Source organism: Hyperoodon ampullatus, assembly GCF_949752795.1.
Source record: "Hyperoodon ampullatus genome assembly, chromosome: 10".
In the NCBI taxonomy this organism is placed as follows: domain Eukaryota; kingdom Metazoa; phylum Chordata; class Mammalia; order Artiodactyla; family Ziphiidae; genus Hyperoodon; species Hyperoodon ampullatus.
In genome coordinates, this window is record NC_136923.1 from 27840613 (window position 1) to 27854670 (window position 14058).

The 14058-nt window shown below is 40.4% G+C and overlaps 1 protein-coding gene across 18 annotated transcripts in view; it reads left to right on the plus strand.

Moving 5' to 3' along the window:
- The window catches only part of CADPS (calcium dependent secretion activator), a gene marked incomplete at both ends in the record, with an annotated part of 485811 nt that overhangs the window by 337876 nt on the left and 133877 nt on the right, over window positions 1–14058 (plus strand). For 11 of the 18 annotated variants that reach the window (XM_079713696.1, XM_079713695.1, XM_079713708.1 and 8 more), the window contains 2 exons: window positions 729–865; window positions 4559–4746. In XM_079713696.1, the coding sequence (XP_079569822.1) occupies window positions 729–865; window positions 4559–4746 (325 nt within the window). Of the gene's footprint in view, window positions 1–728; window positions 866–4558; window positions 4747–6809; window positions 6969–14058 lie in introns of all 18 variants that reach the window. The other 7 variants (XM_079713702.1, XM_079713704.1, XM_079713703.1 and 4 more) reach the window with 2 other exon arrangements.

The following is a 14058-nucleotide window of genomic DNA, read 5'->3' on the forward strand; positions in this document are numbered from 1 at the left end:
ATTAATTCACAATAAATGGCAGATCATAGCTCTTGCTGAGAAAATTTGTTTGTCTTTCATAAGCTTCGCTAACTGAGTAAGCACACTATAAGGCAATGTCCTTGGCTATCACAAACTAAATTCCCGTTGAACTTATTCTCCAGGTTTCAATGAAAATCTTTTGTTATTATTTTGTTTTAATTTTGGAAGATGGGGACCCAAACCCTTTGTGCAACCAAATCGGCCACGGGGATTTGGAAGGGGAGGATAAAAATATTGTCACTTGGCTGAAAATCAGCATAACCCTTTTTTCCAGATAATCCCAATAATTGTAGAGAAATTGCTCTAGATATAACCACTGGAATGGCAGAATCTATTAAAAACCTAAAAGCTAAATAGGCTTTTATAAGCAAAGATCCGATCTGCTTTCAGTGTTTGGTGAAATGCAGGCGAAGTTACGGTCGTGTGCTTAGTTTTTCAAGAACAACATAAAGGCACTGGAGTTGTGATCATTTGATAAACATGTTGATGCCAATATATTTTTGCCGAAATGCAATAAACTCACCAGTAAGTGATGCAAGTTGACAATGGGAGGTATAAAAAAGAATATCTTGGGGATGTTGGTGGGAGGCAACGGGGAAACAGCTAGCGTTTGTAATGCCTAGTGAATTCCTGTGTATTTGAAATGTCAAAGAAAATGTGATGTGTTTCTCTAAATTGTGTCTCTCTCTACATGTATAAATGAACAGACGCAGATAGAGCTCAAAAACATGGCATGGATGAATTTATCTCTTCCAACCCCTGTAACTTTGACCACGCTTCCCTCTTTGAGATGGTGCAACGTCTTACTTTGGATCACAGACTTAATGATTCCTATTCTTGCCTGGCAAGTATATTCTTTGGTCTACAGCAATTGAAACGGGATAACATTTCAAAAAATAAAATATTTTTCTACCTTTATGTCAGAAGCTCTTTTCTCCGTTGTGGAGCCCCTTTAACAATTATAAATGTGTTCTTGATTTCCTGTGTTGAGATAGTTTTAGTTACCAAAGAAAGAAGACAGAGCGGGAGGAAGTTATCAGTAGAGACGGATCCAATTCCCCAGCCTCCCTATCTGAGCTTCCCCCTTTTCAGCTGCTACATGAGAAATATTCTCAAGAGGGTAATTGAGTTTGGCACCTGCTTATGGAGAACTTGTAAAAATTGCCTCGGTTTCTTAGACATTAAGATTCCCCTCGCACCCCACCCCACATAGTGAGACCCTGTGCTCCTGTCTCAGAAATGAATGGGTCCTTTTTATGTATTTTTTTAAAGATCAAAATGATTTGTAAATCAAGTTCGCGTCCCTTTTCATAAGGTAAATGGGTTTGGGTTTGTTTGTTTGAGTGGCTTTCTTCTTTCTACATAGTATTCGAAGCATTTTTCACCCTTTGGGGGAATTTTCTTGTGGTGCTTTAGACGTTTAGAAGTCCCGCTGTCCAGCAAGAGCATGAACATTTCTTGAAATCCTATTTTAAGCCTAGATTTAAATCCATTTAAATTTAAGGGACCGCTGTTACGTGTTTATTAGATTTATGAAGATAGATTTGAGATTATACCATCAAATTCAAAAGCCTAAAAGAGACCCAATTTATTTCCTTCTGCAAACCAGAAATTGTCACTTAATTTCTTAAAGATAAAGGCTATTAATCCCACATTATAGATGGGAAAGGTGAGGGGAAAGGATGAAATGGCTTCACACAGAGGAAAAGCCTCATCCCTGACTCCACATACTAAGGTTAATATATCTGTATGTTATTAAATATTATATAATTAACTAAGGTTAACATATTATTGATATTAACATAAGTATAGTGAAAATCTGAGTTTTTTGTCTAAATGGTATGGCTCTACCCTAAATCTGTCCTGACTAATTTTTTTGTTTTAAATTCCTTTTCTTGTTCTGTGCCAGAAGCCAAAATATTAAAAATGGTAGATAAAATAGTCTAAAAAACAGAAGCGGGATTATGTGGAATAATTTATCAATCTTCGTCTCACAAAAGATTCATTGATTATCTCAGGTTTAGAATCACTTCATCAGAAGTCTGAACTTTGCCAAATTGGAAAGGAATACATCATTTTGACTTAAAAAAAAAAAAAAAAAAAAAAGCTTACCTTGCATTGCAAGGCAGTTTTTCTCAAATGTATTTCCTACGATTATGTAATTATTCATGTAATTATAAATTGCATTCGTGAAACTTGTAAGAATATGCCTCTGAACTTAAATAATTTCTTTTTATGTACAATTCCTAGTCTCTTGAGGAATTTTTTGAGGAGTCTTATTTTCAAGACTTTTTTCAAATCCTAATTTCTTAAAACGATTTTCTTTTTCACTAAGAAATTCATCACTAAGGAGTGAGTGCCCTCTAAAAAAAATTAAACCAGAAATGAAATTCTGAAGCTTGCTCCCTGTGAATCATATATAGCCCTAAAAATCCAAAATTAATTATGAATATCATAAAACAGTTTCCTTTCCCGTTTGTGTACCTGTATCTATTAATCATCATCCCCAAATTTCAGAAAATAACAGCCATTAAAAAGACCTTATCTCCTGCCTCTATATATTCCATTTTCTCATTATTACAATCTTTTTTTTCAGTTAGTTTTGGAGACCGACCAGCAGGAATACATAAATTTTTCTGTGTCTTCGACTGAGTTCCTAATTGATATTTCTTCAACTCTTTTCAAAGCAGCTATTTTGGCATCTACAAAAGACTTGGTGTCATCTGAGTCGTAGAAAATATATTTTAATCTTTCACAGCAGTGTTGTTTCTAAGATTTAGCATTTGGGGTAGCAGATGGAGTGGCAAAGAAGTTGCCTATAGGGGCAGCCCACTGCCTCGACTACTCTCCCGCCCTCTGCAGTAACTTATCATTTGAAATAGGAAAGATGCTGTCTTTCGTTGGATGCATTGCTGAGCTGCATGTTGTCTATAGAAGTTTCCCCGGATCACTAATACCAGAGGAGAGTGTTGGCAGGGGCCTCCCTCGCTGCAATTCCTTGGCCTTTACCTGCCACCTGGTCACTTTCTCCTTTTGCCTTTTCTCTCCCAAGACAGAGCCATATTCAAAAGATGACTCAGAGAAGACCCTCAAAGTAAAATTAAATTTATATTTAAGACAATCCTAAATTCTCGGCTTACAGTGTACCACCTCAGTTGGTTTCTTTCTTGCTTCAGAAAGGTACCCAAACTGAAAGAAGTGATTGGATTTCAGGCTTGTCCCAAGGGTGGCTTTGAGTGGCAAGTCGCTGGGCCTGTCTGATCAGCTCTTAAGTGCATGATAGAGGCAGCAGTTTCTACCCCATCATGCCTACCCATCTGCTCTGGATTGGAGATTCCATCCGGGTTCTCTTTCAGAGCAGAGTTTTGTGTGGTCCTGCAGCAAGCAAATACATGATAAGAAAACAAATAACCGCCAGGGAAAAAATAAAGCAAAACGCTCAGCCAGGGCACAGGAAGCTCCTCTCAGTTTAATTGAATCCTGTATGATTCACAACTTGAAAACTTAGTCATGTTGTTCTCTTTGGAAAGTTCTGTTATTATCTTCATTTTAAAATCTAAAAAACTTTTTTCTTCCAAAGTGAAAGGATTTATGAAGTCCTAGCATGTATGTAGACCAATCCTAGTATTTATTAATGCTCCAGAGTGTTAAAAAAAAAAAAAAAAAAAAACACCCAGAAGACTTGGAGTAAGACAGAGCTGGGTTTGCAAGAGGGAGGGGATATGGAGATATATGTATACGTATAGCTGATTCACTTTGTTATACAGCAGAAACTAACACACCATTGTAAAGCAATTATACTCCAATAAAGATGTTAAAAAAAGTGAAATAATCCAATAGTATCATACTCTACATACTATTTTACAATAATTTCTTGCATTGTGACCATATTTCCATGTTAATAGGTATATTCTGTAATATTAAAAAGAAAAAAGACAGAGCTGGGTTTGAGTCCTGCCTGTTTTGTGTTATTTGTGAGCTCTTATTTCCATTTCCTCATCTATGAAATGGAGGTAAACCTGCTCTGTCTGCTTCTCAAGGTTGTTATGGGGCTCAACTGAAAGTTCTTTGTCAAGGGTAAAGCACTGTACCCAGTTAAGGCACTAATGTTATTATTTCCTCTTATCAGTAACCAAGACTTTGCCCTACCCACACTCCAACACTCTTTTAAGGTGGACGCTTCAGGGTTAAAGCAGTGGGTGAGCCTCTCTTTCTGGAACCATGCCCTCTGCTAATCCAGATGCCATCACTTACTAGCTGCAGAATGCTAGGGAAACTCCATGTCCTCCCTGAGCTCAAATTTCCCGACCATCAAACAGGGATAGCAGCACCTACCTGATAGGGCTGTTGTGAGGACTAAACCAGATAGCACACACGGCGTTGGGCACAGCGGCTGGCACTTAATGAGCAATCAGGAAGTGTTAGCTCTGTGGCTATTTTTAACCCCCTTCTCCAGTCATCCCCAACTCTAGCAGCTCTCCCCCAGAAAAACCCAACCTATATTTAAAAGAAAGTCTCTCCTTTATTCTCCAAACAGGGCTGGTTCAGTCCTGGCCAGGTGTTTGTACTAGACGAGTATTGCGCCCGAAATGGAGTCCGAGGGTGTCACCGACATCTCTGTTACCTCAGAGATTTGCTTGAACGGGCAGAAAATGGCGCCATGATTGACCCCACCCTCCTTCACTATAGCTTTGCCTTCTGTGCATCCCACGTCCATGGGAACAGGTAAGCACATGTCCAGCGGTATTTAAAAATATTTTTTAAGGCACTGGCCATGGTTTATGACTGGTCCTGCTTTTAGGGTCATCTCTAACTCTATCCATCCCCATTCCCTCAGTAGTACAGACCAGTGGGCGTGCACGCACACACACAGACACACACACCAGCCACACAAACACAAAAAACACACAGGTCTGAATTTCTTCTCCTTTCAAGAGACTTAACAGAAATGGCAAACAGGACTTCTAGAGTGGTCTCTGAAATTAGAACCATGTAGGCTCGAATCGTGGCTGCTCCATTTGCTTTCCATGACCCTGGATGGTAATTAAACCCTCTCTGCCACTGTTTTCTCATCTGTAAAGCAGGGATGATGGTGTCCTCGTGGGGTTGTCAAGAGGATGCAAGTGGATATAAAGGGTTCAGCACAATGCCTGGGACGTGGCAAGGGCTAAATAAGTATTTGCCTTTGTTGTTGGAATCATTCGTTCCATAAATATTCAGTGATTACTTGTTGAGGAGCAGGTACTCTGCTATACCTTCAGCGTGCATGGTGAGCAAAAACCAGACACCAAATGAGGGCAGAGTTATATAGAGATTGGTTCTCTGAGAAGAAGGAATAAAACTCCATGGTAGCAGTTAATAAAGGAACACAACTCAGATGGGGTGGCAGGATGGCAGGAAGAACCTCCCCGGGGAATCGATGCTTGGGCTGAGTGCTGAAGTAGGAGTTGAGTGGTTCCGGGCAAAAGGAGCAGCATAAACAAATGCTCTGCATAGGCAAAGCAAGAGCTGAAACAAGCTAGGCGAAGCTGGAAGGCACAGATAATCATGACACTTAGAGTTTAACCACAGAGCTGGGAAGAACTTGAGAGATCACAGTGTAATCAACGCCCTCAGTTTATAGGTTTTATAGACAAGACCAGAACATCAGTTCTAACTCCATACTAAGTACTTTCTTTCTTTAGACATTGCCCAGCTCCTGGAGGAAAAGTTCCGTGTTCTAAATAATGCAAGGCAGCAAATAATTTAAGAACATTACCATTTGGCTCTGAGGACGTGGAATAAGCTTCCACACTGCCACAGCCAGTTTACTATCCCAGTGTATGTAGCCTCACATTACTATAAAGACAAGCCTACATTACCCCGGACACCTCAACCAATAGCCAGGGAAGGCACACCCAAGGAAAACTAGGTATCTTCAGAAACCCAGCCTGTGATGAACAAGTTGCTGCTCTGCGGAAATTCATATGTGGGAGCATCCAGAATTGACTGCATTTTCTTTTAAATCAGAACTGGATCAGTCATCTTCACCTTTGCAAGCTATACAACTCTGAAGGGTCTGTGGGGTTAGTTCTGTGCTTTTCCTCTCTCTAGCACTGGTAGATTTTATGAGATGCAACTTCAACATTTAGAGCTGGATAACAATAGCATTGTAGGTTTGAATATTTAACAGGCAACAAGATTTTCATCACCTCCCATTGTTATAAGGTTTGCTAGCCCAGCACATGACCTTTCATTTGCATAAAAGATATTCATGAAAACTCTGATACCTGGGGACTGTCTCTGCATAATTCAGCTTTTTTATAAATATACACTTCGATGACTATCTGTTACAGCCTCTTGGACTGAATTCTTTAAAGAGAGAGAGAGAAGTTGCATTATATTCTCTGGGTTGTCACACTGTATTCTACATATGTTACTGAATAAGGAAGTGTTATAAAATAATGAAGTGTTTTTGTAAACTCCCTGGTAAACATCATCATGAATTATGATACACATTGTCTGGATTTCATATTGTAAGACTGCCACTTGATTCACAGTTAGGTTTATACATCTTGTCATGGAAACAGTTTTGGATTTCTTATTTTCAGTTCTGATTTTCCTTATGCAAGTTTGCATCTTTTTTTTTTTTTTTTTTTGCTTATTATTTTAGTTTGAATGCATTTGCTCTTGCTCTTTGATGCATCCTTCTTTTTCTTTCTTTTGTTTGTGCATGTATGTGTGGTCTTGATTCTCCCATGGCTGGCCACACTCTCTGCATGCCCCACCAGACCACCCCTTCTCCAAAGTCAACAAATGCATGCGTACCTTAGTGGGCTGACACCAAATACAGACCCTGAAGGGAGCAAAACTCCCTCCCCATCTGAACCAGAGGCTAAAAAAGATACCAGAAAGGAATCCAAAAAAAGAAAAAATCCCAAAACCCAGGCAAATCCAGAGCCCAAAAGGTAAGAAGTTGTGTGTGTATTGGCTTGTGTTTTGCGATGTCTGTGACCTTCTCTACCCCCCCCATCTATGCCGCAACCTCCACCTTAGCGAACCCCAAGCTTTGTGTATTCCTGAAGTCTCTGTTCAAACGTGCACTTTAAAAAAAAATCCTAGCAATGGACAAAAATACCATGTATTAGGAATGAATTTGAGTCAGGTATTTAGGGACACTTAAAACATGTTTGCATTGAAAACAAAACAACTAATTAAGCAGTATGTAAACAGAATCATGAGTCAGATTGCTTTTTTTAGTGGCATCTAGTTAGGGGCCTGGTACCTTACCAAGTCATTCATAATAAGCAACCCATGTTTAATAATTTTGAAATTATGGTTAAGAAGCAAATAAAATGGGTTGGCATAAGATGGGTTTATACATTTATAGTAGGTCCATCATTTTTAGCAAACCCTCTCAGTCCTACATTTATCTTACGAAAGAAATCCATCTTCAAATAATGGTTTATAATAAAGGCACAAAGTAATGTCTATCACTAAATTAATGACTCTTAGTAGAATCGTTTATATGATGAGGTCACTTTGAAAGCACTTGTAAGTTCTAAAGTTTTTACTGATCCTGTCTTGTTTCCTGTGTCCTTTAGGGATGCTCTCTTTGTGAATTGGTAAAATGGCAAATTCGTGGCTTTTATTCCCTTTTAAAATAGATGTACAATTATCTCCAGTGTTATCCTTATGTCCTTCTTCACCTTCCCTATCTCACCCCAAATTAACATTGACATTTTAAAGTTTTGTTGTTGAGGTTTTGAAATGCATATTCTGACCCTGGCATTGCCAAACTACACAAAGTTCACAAGGAGGTATGCTGTATGTTTCAGCATGAATTTATTCACTTGAATATTTCTAAGTCCTAAAATATATACAGTTCACTTGTAGGCAGACCAAATGAAAATGCCAATTTTCACTTCCTAGAGAATGTAGCAGGTTGTCAATCAATGTATGCAGGTCCAATAGTGAAGGTCAAAGAATGCCCCAATCCCATGTGGACACCCATCTTCTGAACTTACAGTATACAAGGATGAAGGTGGAGTGGAGTTTTGTGTTTCCCTGTGAGGGTCAGACCGCAAGGTAGAAGTAGCTTGCAGCCAGTAAAAAAGTGCATAGAGCGTTGTAGGTGCCTGAAGGAAGCCTCTCTGGCTGCTGTCCAAGGTGCTGCTTTTGGCGTGATCAGCACTGAAGCAGGGCAGAGAGTAAATGGCCACACTGGTTGGAGCCTGAGCTATTCCCTGTGCCGTGAAAAACTACCGAAAAGGATTGTGAGTGTCATGTTGAGGCTTATGAGGGTCTATGTTTGCGTTGCATTTTTAAAGGAAGAAGAAATCGTAATGTTAAATATCAGTCGTGTGGAATTCTACAGTTTACAAAGTGCTTTCATACATTCTATCTCATTTGCTATAACATTTTCAGGTTAGCTACTTTGACACCCATTTTGCAGATGATGAAACTGAATTCTGTAAATTGAGGTGGCAAACCCAGATATTCTGAGTCCAAAGCTCTTCCTCTTTGTACTACATCAGCACTGCACATAGATTCTAAAGATCTGAGTATTAGAGCCTGTTCTGCATAAATCTAGGATTATCATATCTCACTTCTATACCTCAGTTTTCTCATCTGCAAAATGAGCACATAGAGCATCTGTAATATCCCATCCACCTCTAAAATTATCTTCTGTGGGTTATAATAACAAGTAAAATAGTCGATTGTTAGATTTCGTAAGTAACATTTAAATAAAATAAGGATAATTGCCACCATTTAATAAGTGTTTGCTATATGCCAAGCACTGTGTGAAGTGCTATTTATATATATTATCTCATTTTATACTTATTGCATCACTGTGAGATCTGTATTATTATTATCCTCACCTAACAGATGAGGAGTTTGAGGCTCAGATATATTCAGTCACTTGCTTCATAGCAAATACATGTGTGGGCCTAATTCAAACATGGATATTCTGACTTTGGAGCTTGGATTTGGAACCTCTCTGCCTTACTCCCTGCCCAGCATTAGCATTTGTGTAGAGTGTGAGATGCAAATTCAGCCATTTGATGTGATTTCAGCATTTCCAGGTGAGATACTCTAGCAGCCATCTGAATTAGTTAAAGACTTTTCCATTTTTGTCCTAAAGATGTCCAAAATCAGTTTGGCCCACCTGGTAATTTTGACCTTGTGGAAAAAGTCAGAGCGTATCTGGAGTTTTAAACCACCTAAAAGGAGAGTCTCCTTTGAAGGCCAATTAACAGCCTTTTTGTACTGGAAAAAAAAAAACCATTTTCCTACCTCTTTCACCAGGATGAACACTGTTTGTATGTGGAGAGGTTATCTGTTCTTTTTTTTTTTTCGGTACGTGGGCCTCTCACTGTTGTGGCCTCTCCCGTTGCGGAGCACAGGCTCCGGAAGCACAGGCTCAGTGGCCATGGCTCACGGGCCCAGCCGCTCTGCAGCATGTGGGATCTTCCCGGACCGGGGCACGAACCCGTGTCCCCTGCATCGGCAGGCGGACTCTCAACCACTGCGCCACCAGGGAAGCCCAGGTTATCTATTCTTTGACCCACAATAAGAAGGAACTCATGACTCATGGAAACAAATTGCCCTTTAACTGAATTTAACCGAACAGTAGAGTTCATTCCTGTTGTCCTCTCACAACCAACTTTAGATTAGCTAAAAAGTAGCTTTTTACCTAATTTTCAGTTTTTTACATATTAATAACTCAACAGCCCCCTAGGTGAAGGCAGAGCCCGGCTCTACTGCAACTGGACATCATTAGTGATTGCTCAGGTGCTGGTGACTGAGTTTATTCCACCTTCTTTGAAAACCTGTGCCCTGTCTCTGTGAAACACTAGACCTACTTGAATCCAAAATATCTAATCCAAAGTAGACATATCTGGTCAATCAGGAAGGTGTTTGCTGTGCATAATTCCAAGCAGTGGAAGATATGGAACCATCACATGTTTGGAATCTTTTAGCATAGTGGTCTTGACTAGGGGTGATCTCTTCCCCTGGGGATACTTGGCAATGTCTGGAGAAATTTTTGATTGTCACACTGGGGAAGGGCGGTGCTGTTGTCCTCTATGGGTAGAGGCCTGGTATGTTTCTAAACACCCTGCAGTGCATAGGGCAGCCCCCTGCAAACAAAACCCAAAACATCAAACTTCCAGGTGATGGGATGAAATTCTTCCTTTTTACTTGGATTTTGGTTTCTTTTACACAGACGTATTCTGTGTCTAAAGACATGACACTGATTTTCAGCTTGTGTGGGGGTTGTCACACTGTAGTGTGCATATAAATCACAGGGGGAGTTTGTTAAAATGGAGAGTATGAGGACCCATCCTCAAATAATTTCATTCAGCAAGTCTTAGATGGAGCCAAGCATCTGCCCTTTTAATCAGTTCCTCCCCACGTATTTCTAAGGCATTTGGTCCGCAGATCCTACTTATGCAAGGCCTTGGTAGTCTAACTTGGCTGCACATTGGAATCACTTAAAGAGCCTAAGAAATGTCGATGCCTTAGCCCCGCCTGCAGAGGTTCTGATTTAGTTAGTCTGGGATATGGCCTAAGCATCATGGTTTTAAAATCTTACATGTAGCAACATTTAAGAACCACTGATTGAGGGAACATTAGTTTGGACTAGCTCTTTAAAACTGAACCCATTTTCTCAAAGAGAGAGGGAAAGAAAAGGAAAATGTGGGTATGTTCAGCTGGTTGCACTTGGCGATCATCAGATCCACAGATGTAAATCGCTATATCTTCTAATTTTTAAATCAGCTCCTAAGGTTGCAGTACTTAATTTTCACCATAATATTTTTAGTATTCTTTCTAGATGACATTTAGATTAACATCACTTTGGTCACTGTCCCACAATGACAAGGCAATCAAACAGCTCCGATGATTGCAAGTTGCGTCAGTGTTCCTTGGATCCCTTTATTATTGGGATTGGAAATTTTTCTCATTTACATTATTATTTAACATTTCTTGAATGCCAGTGCTGTTCTTCACATATGGCCTGCAGAGAAAGTACATTGTATCAGCAATTAACAAATCCATAATGCCAACGCCCCAATCCAAAGTAAGCTGCGTAGATGAATGAGTCTGTAAGCAGATGTAAGAGGGCCTGAGTCCTAAAAATCTCTGAAAATGTGTCCAAGGATTCTTTTGGGAGATGTATTTGGAGCCAAGGTGCCACTTGTGTGCAAAGACCATGTGATCCCTGTGGCTTAGATCTGAGTAACTGAACACTCAGATGGAGCTCACTTTTCTCCTCTGTTACTCCATCAGCTTCCCTAAGTCAGTAAGTAGTTCCATCCACCCAGTTGCCCAAGACAAAACCTTGGGAGCCATCCTTGATGTTTCCTCCCTCAGCACGTCACAAGGATTCAGTTACCGTGCCCTGTCAATGCCCTTATATATCTCTCAAGTCCATCCACTTCTCCTTCTCTTCGATGCCACTGCCAGAGTTCAGGTCTCTGACTTCTCTCCCCTGGACCACAGCTTTATTGACCATGTCCTTGCCTCCAGTGTGGGTCCCTCACTCCCAATCCATGTCACATAATGGTTTCCTTTATTTCTTTTTGGGGAATGCCTAGCTGGAAGTAAATGAGTCATTTTGCATATATATATTTTTCCTTCTTCTCCAATTTCTGCTTCCTTCCTTCCGTTCCTCCCTTTCTCTCTCTCCATGTTACATACACATATACTCATCATGACATTATGTCTGGTGCTTTTTAACTCTCCCTCCCCAAAAGAGAGAGAAAAGACTATAGCAGGGTAGATCTCTTTTACCATCCTGTGAATACAGCAGTCTGGTAGCAGGCAGGCATGGGTGGGGGATGACAGTGACATTCACATTCTTGGTCTCATGTTACACACTGACACAGGCATTATTGCACTTGTGGACAGGAGCACGTGGCTGGTTGGCCTCCTCTCCTGGCTCTGAGCAGGTAGTGCTGGCCTTACAGATGTCTGTGTCATGCTCTCTAAATCCTAAAGAACCAGCTTCACCTAATCAGAAGAACTTCTAAGAAGGAGAGGGAAAAAAGTCCAAAAACATTTCAAGTAAAAATCTGCATCCCAAGGAAAACTTTTCTCTAGAGCTTACATTCTAACTTTTTTTTTTTTTTTTTTTTTTTTTGCGGTACGCGGGCCTCTCACTGCTGTGGCCTCTCCCGTTGCGGAGCACAGGCTCCGGACGCGCAGGCCCAGCGGCCATGGCTCACAGGCCCAGCCGCTCCGCGGCACGCGGGATCCTCCCGGACCGGGGCACGAACCCGTGTCCCCTGCATCGGCAGCGGACTCCCAACCACTGCGCCACCAGGGAAGCCCTATATTCTAACTTTTAACCCATGTGACTCTCCTCCTAAAGGAAATTTGTCCCATGACAATAGCATATTTTCCAGCTCAGACACAAAATCTTATAAAATGTGCTACATCATCTATCTCATTGGTGCAGTCTCTCTGGCCCATGACAAACCATCCAAATAATGCGCATTTTCCTTCTAAAATTCCACCAGTGTGTCCTCATGCTGTGGTTATTAGATTCATTGGTGCAAAAACATATTTTCAGATGTCACTCTATTTAGGTAGGGTGGGTGTGATACCCAAAAGCTACACGTATTACTGCTCTGACCACTCAGAAATCTATACATAAGGTCATTGTGTGTTCAGGGTGGAATTAAAAACCTAATTGTCTATGTTTGTCTAGAAATAAAGAAATCCACCTCTTCGCTTAGTCCTCCAAAAGAAAAATCTATGTAATACAAATTTTGGAAATTGGTCCTTCTCTGGGGAAAGAAATATGTACTTTCCTGTGATGCATACATTTTATACCATTTCTCTAATCATCTGTTGGGTTCTTGCTTCATTCAGTACCTGGGCAGAGCCTGAACCACTTTAAATAATGTCCTTGTGCCAATAACATCCACATTCTGTGAGATTGTTCAGAGGGAGGGACTTCTCCATCACTCCCATCCTTATAAGAGAATGAAGACACCTTCTGTTATTGTTGGGTTATAGCTACATATTTAGAAAAGCAGTAAACAAGTCAGAAAAGACTTGACTTGTGTATTTTTGCCCTCTCCTAGCCTCTTTTTCAAACTGACTAAAGCCAACCTGGAGAAGCTTCAATGTGCATTTGTAATGTAGAAACTGCTTGTTGTTGCTCCCTATCTTACTCTTTGTGATACAAACACTTGACATATTTGTTTTAGCAGCGTGTCTAAGCCCCAGGGCATCAGGGCATAATTAGAAAAGGGCATGGGCTGGAGAGAGAGGAGGAGGAAAGGGTAAGGCTGGGCTTTCATAATGAAGCGGTGACTACAGGACGTGAGAGTCCTAATTACAGTTTATAATTAACCTAGAGATTATACATACCATCCAGAGGAGTGAGTGGGGATGTCTCCTTTTGAGATGATGATGCTTTGGTGCGGTCTTGAATGTGTAGTTATTAACCATTTGAAAGAGACAAAGGAAAATATTCCACACTAGGATCAAATTCAAAAGTATCATTCTGGAAGTGGTAAGGATTAAGAATTGCTAGAAGAAGTCCGTTTTTTAAAAAAAGAGAAGTTAAGAAAGTGTGTTTGGTCTAAATGTTCTATTTAGGGACCATTACAAGGAACAGGCTACTAAAATATACTGTTCCACTCTGACCCTTTCAGCTCTCGTGTTTCTGAGCTGGAAGATTTTTGTAGCACGTAGGATTCAGTTATCATGCTTGTTTACGGACATTTTCATGGATCTGTAGTGCGGTCTGTAGGCATGCATCCATTTGGAGAGAGAGAATATATCATGTTTACGGTGCCTGCACCGGCATATGTGGACATTTGCATTTGGAGAGAAAGTATATTCCCACTTCAACTGGAGTTTTACCCTTTGTTGATAGTGATTGGAGCTTAAAGCTGGCTGTACGCAGAGAGGTGGACCAGACGCTCTTTCCTCTTTTGTTGAATTCACACGTTTCTTTTTACACTGGATTCCACACTTGATCACCAAATAGATGCAATAGCAGAACACATCAACCATTGTATGCTTTGAATTAATTTAGTA